General features: G+C 35.0%; 1 protein-coding gene across 3 annotated transcripts in view; it reads left to right on the forward strand.

The window, feature by feature from the left end:
- The window catches only part of LOC125034330 (serine/threonine-protein kinase mTOR-like), a 36,760-nt gene that overhangs the window by 520 nt on the left and 31,240 nt on the right, over positions 1-5,000 (forward strand). For all 3 annotated transcript variants that reach the window (XM_047626136.1, XM_047626137.1, XM_047626138.1), the window contains exons 2-10: positions 484-633; positions 1,151-1,259; positions 1,624-1,705; positions 2,151-2,304; positions 2,513-2,706; positions 2,833-3,034; positions 3,309-3,424; positions 4,226-4,316; positions 4,550-4,650. In XM_047626136.1, coding sequence (XP_047482092.1) covers positions 520-633; positions 1,151-1,259; positions 1,624-1,705; positions 2,151-2,304; positions 2,513-2,706; positions 2,833-3,034; positions 3,309-3,424; positions 4,226-4,316; positions 4,550-4,650 — 1,163 coding nt within the window. In that variant the 5' untranslated portion in view covers positions 484-519. The remainder of the gene's footprint in view (positions 1-483; positions 634-1,150; positions 1,260-1,623; positions 1,706-2,150; positions 2,305-2,512; positions 2,707-2,832; positions 3,035-3,308; positions 3,425-4,225; positions 4,317-4,549; positions 4,651-5,000) is intronic.

Genomic DNA, 5,000 nt, shown 5'->3' on the forward strand with positions numbered 1-5,000 from the left:
TTGATTTGTCCTTCCTCATAATGTATTAGTTGTAATACAAGTCTCAAGTTCATATTGTCAAAATATCATAGTTTTTGTATCTTTGGGCTAACTTCTCACTTAGGGTTCAGTAACCTGTTTTTCCTGAAACTGTAACATGCATTATTGCACTAAATGTACATTATTAAGGTACTTTTCTTGATCAGAGCTAAATGAACTGAGATCTATGTGTTTTGTGATTACCCATACATGAAGGTGATGTTAAGTGTGAGAATAAAGTATATAACCGTCTTTTAAATGAAAACAAAAATGTTTGATGACTGTTGTGTTTGATATTATCCTGAATGATATTGTACCCCCAGAACTTGTTTTTAGGAAATGCAATCAATTAAATTTAATGCTGAATTTAAGCTCCCTAGTTGTAGCCTTATAGTCTGTAGTAAATTTCATATACAGGTCAGATGTGTAATTTCAACATTGAATTATTGATATCATTGAATACAGTTACAGTGAGAGGAATGTGAGTGACTGACAGCCAAGATGAGTAACGTGAAGATGACCCAGTTCGTTGCGGGGCTGAAGTCCCGCAACGAGGAGACCAGGGTGAAGGCGGCTTGTGACCTCCAGCGTTATGTCACCACTGAGTTGAGGGAGGTAAGTCCTTCTAACCGTTTGTGAAAAGGATCATGATATTTATTGATTGCTCCCACAATTTGAATTTTATAGAGCTTTTATATGAGTGTGGAATTATGATTTAGGTTGTAGCAAACATTTTGGACTTAAGATTAAATACCAACCATTGCAGCTTGCAGCAAGTTTTCAGGGGATTTGGAGAGAACATTGCCAAGAACATATAAGAAAAATGTTCTATGTTGAAAGCTACTGCAGAGGTCTTCTAAACACTTGCTGAAGCCGTTTTAATTCAACAAAAAATAAAGTGGATGTTTAGCAAGCATACACAAAATCATCAAAAATTAAATTGTAAAAATAATTGTCCATGAAATGAAATAGAATATTAAAGATTTTCTTGTTCATGCAGAGTGTTTTGGAAGCCCTCCACCAATAAATACTCTTAGATTCCATAGAAATAAGGTTAAGAATTACTCTTGAGAACATTTGTCTTTTTTGAAATTGTGATAATTGACATAATTCTTTTGATTCATGTTTCTAGGTGTCTCTGGATGAGTTGCTGACATTCCTAGATGAATTCAACCATCACATTTTTGAGATGGTGTCCTCCAATGACATCAATGAGAAAAAGGGAGGCATCTATGCTATTAGTAAGTACAAGCATGCATAAAGGTCTATCATTTAAAAAAAAAAAAAAATTGGGTTTTAGGACAGTTGTCAGAGAGAACCAAGAATGATTAAGAACTTTGGTCTGGGTCGTAATATTTGTATTAGTAAGTAGCCAGCTGTTGATTTTTTATCTGTAATAGAGAGTTAAATTTTGCAAGGGAGTCTAACATTTATTGAATGGATTTTTTGTACTGTAGGAGGGGATCACATTCTATTAAAACAAATTTGATATTTCTACATCAGAGTAGAATGAAAACTTCATGGGTGCATTTCAAATATAAGAAGATAAATAAGTAGATTTCAACATAGTTCCATCTCCCTACTATTGATATTCTTATTTTTCAGTGAGTTTGGTGGATGTTGATGTAGGTCAGACAGGAGTGCGTATCAGTCGATTTGCAAACTACCTCAAGAACCTCGTCAACAGGTATCTCTACGGATTGCTTTTAGTATTTTCTTTTACTTGATTTTCACTACTTGTTTTCAATATGGTTATCTCATGAAAGTGATTGTATGAGAAAGCTAAAGAAAAGGAAAATGGGTAGTGATGTTAAATAATGAATTTTTGTTCTAATGATATTGTCTTTTTTTACTTATCATACTTGAAATCTCATATTTAGCTAGGAAAATTATTTTCAGAACTGCTTTTATGGTTACATTCATTATTGTATTCGCAATCTTCAATCATTGTAGGAAGCAGGTTGATGACTATTTGAAAATTCATATTTTAATAGCAAACAGCTCAGTTTATCATTTTCTTCTGATTACTAAAACACCTTGTTTACTTCTCTTAGAAGTAAGAAATTTTATTGTGTATAGGTGCACTAGATAAAACAAAAACTTCATTTTTCATTTTCAATTGACCTTAACAGCCCAGACACTGGTGTGACAGAGCTTACAGCCAAGGCAGTTGGCCGCCTTGCCCTGGCCTCTGGGACATTCACAGCAGAGTATGTGGAAGATCTAGTAAAGAGGTCATTTGAGTGGCTACAGGGTGATCGCAATGAGGGAAGGAGACATGCTGCAGTAAGTCTTAACACTGAATTTGACCTATTGTTGAAAAATCAGTAACACAGATGAGTTATTTCATAGGAATTGTTAAAATGTCTTTGAGTACTGTTGCTATTATTACTATGATTATTTTTTTCAGTATAATATGATGAAAGCATTCAGAGTTTTAAAAGGGTAGAAATGAATTTGAATGATTTGTCTTCATACCACAAATTTTCAACAGGTGCTTGTGCTAAGAGAACTGGCACTGTCTGTCCCAACATATTTCTTCCAACAAGTCCAGCAGTTTCTTGATGTGATATTCAATGCAGTTCGCGACCCAAAGCCCCAGATTCGAGAAGGAGCAGTGGCAGCTCTTCGGGTGGCACTAGCAATTACAGCCCAGAGAGAGACAAAGGAAATGCAACAGACCATGTGGTAAGAAAATGGTACCCTTTAGGTGAATAATGAGAGTGAAATACCACATCATACTGTTCTATAGGATGATTGTGGTTCATTCTGTTACTTTTACTCCTCTGTATTAATGGGTTATATTGTTGCTAGGTATAAGCAGTGTCTCACTGAAGTGTGGGCAGGCTTTGATGATCAAGCCAACAACAAGGACAGGAGTCTGACACGTGATGATCGCATCCATGGCTCATTGCTTGTTCTCAATGAGTTACTGAGATGCAGCAACACCGAGTGGGAGAGGTTGGTGAAGCAGCTGAGGCACCTGACACATTACCAAACCCCACCCCCCAAGAAGGTTAGGAACCTGATATTCGGGATTTTGTGCTATGTCATTTTATGGTCTGTATAGTTTTTGGAAGATGAGCTTAAGAATTATGAATCATGTATGTATGCATTGGAAGCTAATCTGTCCTGATTTTTCTCACAGTATGCTTTCATTTTTCACTTTTAACTATGAAAGAAATTGTACATTATATAAACTGTCAGCTTTGGATGAACAGTTACAGTTTTGACAATATTACCAATATCTCATTCATGAATGACACAGCATTATGGTTTTGTCCCTCCAGGATAGCATGTCCTCAGTGGTGAAGCGTCTGCGTGGTCAGGGATCTCTTTCCACTTCTTCTCACACTCCTCATGACCTGCTTTCAGCTCTGCCTTCACACACCAATAACACAATTGGGTGAGTTCTTTGTCATTCTCTAGGTGTGATTCCTTCTGTTTGCAAATAATGTAGATTGTGAAAAATAATTTTAGTTATTTTAAAAAGTGTCCTTTGAAAATAGTTGGATGTAAGCGTGTGAGTGAATGAGTGAATGAGTGAGTGAGTGAGTGAGTGACAGGCATATTTTTCCTTTAAGCCACTGTCACCTAGAAAATTTTGTGTTCACTGTGGTATTATTTTGTAAAATGTATCTGCACTTGTTCTGCAAGTAATTAGCCACAAAGGAGTCAGTTAGTAGGCCTTGTGACCTTACCTGCTTTCACTTTTCCTTGAGTTTGTAGGAATTTTTTTTTTCTCACCAATTCTATGAATATTGAAGCTATTTTTTTTTTTATTTTAGATTGTATAATTATTATAGTGTTATTGATATTACTAAAAGCAATATAAGATACCATTTCCAAAATTCAGGGAAAAGGGTTAACAGGTGAATCAGGTTGTCCTTACAATTGGCTCACTAATGACTTTGTACTTGTGGAGCCATCTATGTGGAAAAACAATTAATAAATCAATGTCGCAGTGGACATGGCATTTACATGCCATCTCTGGGGGCTTTGGGTTAATATAATATGAGTTTTACTGCAAATAGAATCATGTTGCATTCTTTTGCAATTTTTATAAGACTCATGGTGTTTGTAAAATAAAGATCTTCAGATTTGGCCTAACAGAAATTGTTTATTTTAAATAAAAGACGGCACTAACATGAGAGATGATAGTGTCATTAAGTTTTTAATACAATTTAATTTTTTCTTTGTTTTAAAGGGGCACGGAAATTACAATATTGGATCAACCCTGTGAGAGCCGCACTTGCAGGGAGTTGATTCTTGAAAAGTATGATAGTATAAGTACGCAGGTCAGTAATCAAGATATATAGCAGCATGAAATAATGTTAATATTTCCTACTTTGAAGCCATTTGTGATTTTTGTGAATCGATGGTAATGCTCCAATATGGAACTTCTCTCTTTTTTAAACTGATGTTTTTTTTCTTATAATGCATGCAAGGTGATAATGTGGAACTAGAATTAAGCCTATTATGAAGTAGATATAACAGTTAATTTGTTCTTACACTGACCACCACACTGCAGGTTCTTAATCAAAAGACAAGCAGAAATAATATCATCCAGAGTGCCCTGCTGCAAATCATACCAAGGCTAGCTGCACTGAATAAGGAGAAATTTTCACAGAGGTGAGTTGTGATATAGTTTTTTCTGTGGGTTTCATTTGATTTGCATTTTTTTTTTTTTTTTTTTTTTTTTTTTTTTTATGTAATGGTGTAATGGTATAATGATGATAAAGAATGATTTTAATTAGGGCAAAGAGGATTTTGATGGTTTGCATTGCTGTTGGTCTCGTCACTTTGTGTCTGGAACAAACTAGTGACTTGACGTGGAATGGAAACTACCCAAGGAATTTTTTTTTTAGAATTAAAATCTTGCCTGTGAATGTGTATTTATGGGTTCAGACAATAATAAGCCTATATTTATGGCTGTTGCCATGGTAGATATGTGAGTGTTATTGCAGTCAGGGATTAATCAT

The sequence above is a fragment of the Penaeus chinensis genome, chromosome 17, assembly GCF_019202785.1.
Source record: "Penaeus chinensis breed Huanghai No. 1 chromosome 17, ASM1920278v2, whole genome shotgun sequence".
NCBI lineage: Eukaryota > Metazoa > Arthropoda > Malacostraca > Decapoda > Penaeidae > Penaeus > Penaeus chinensis.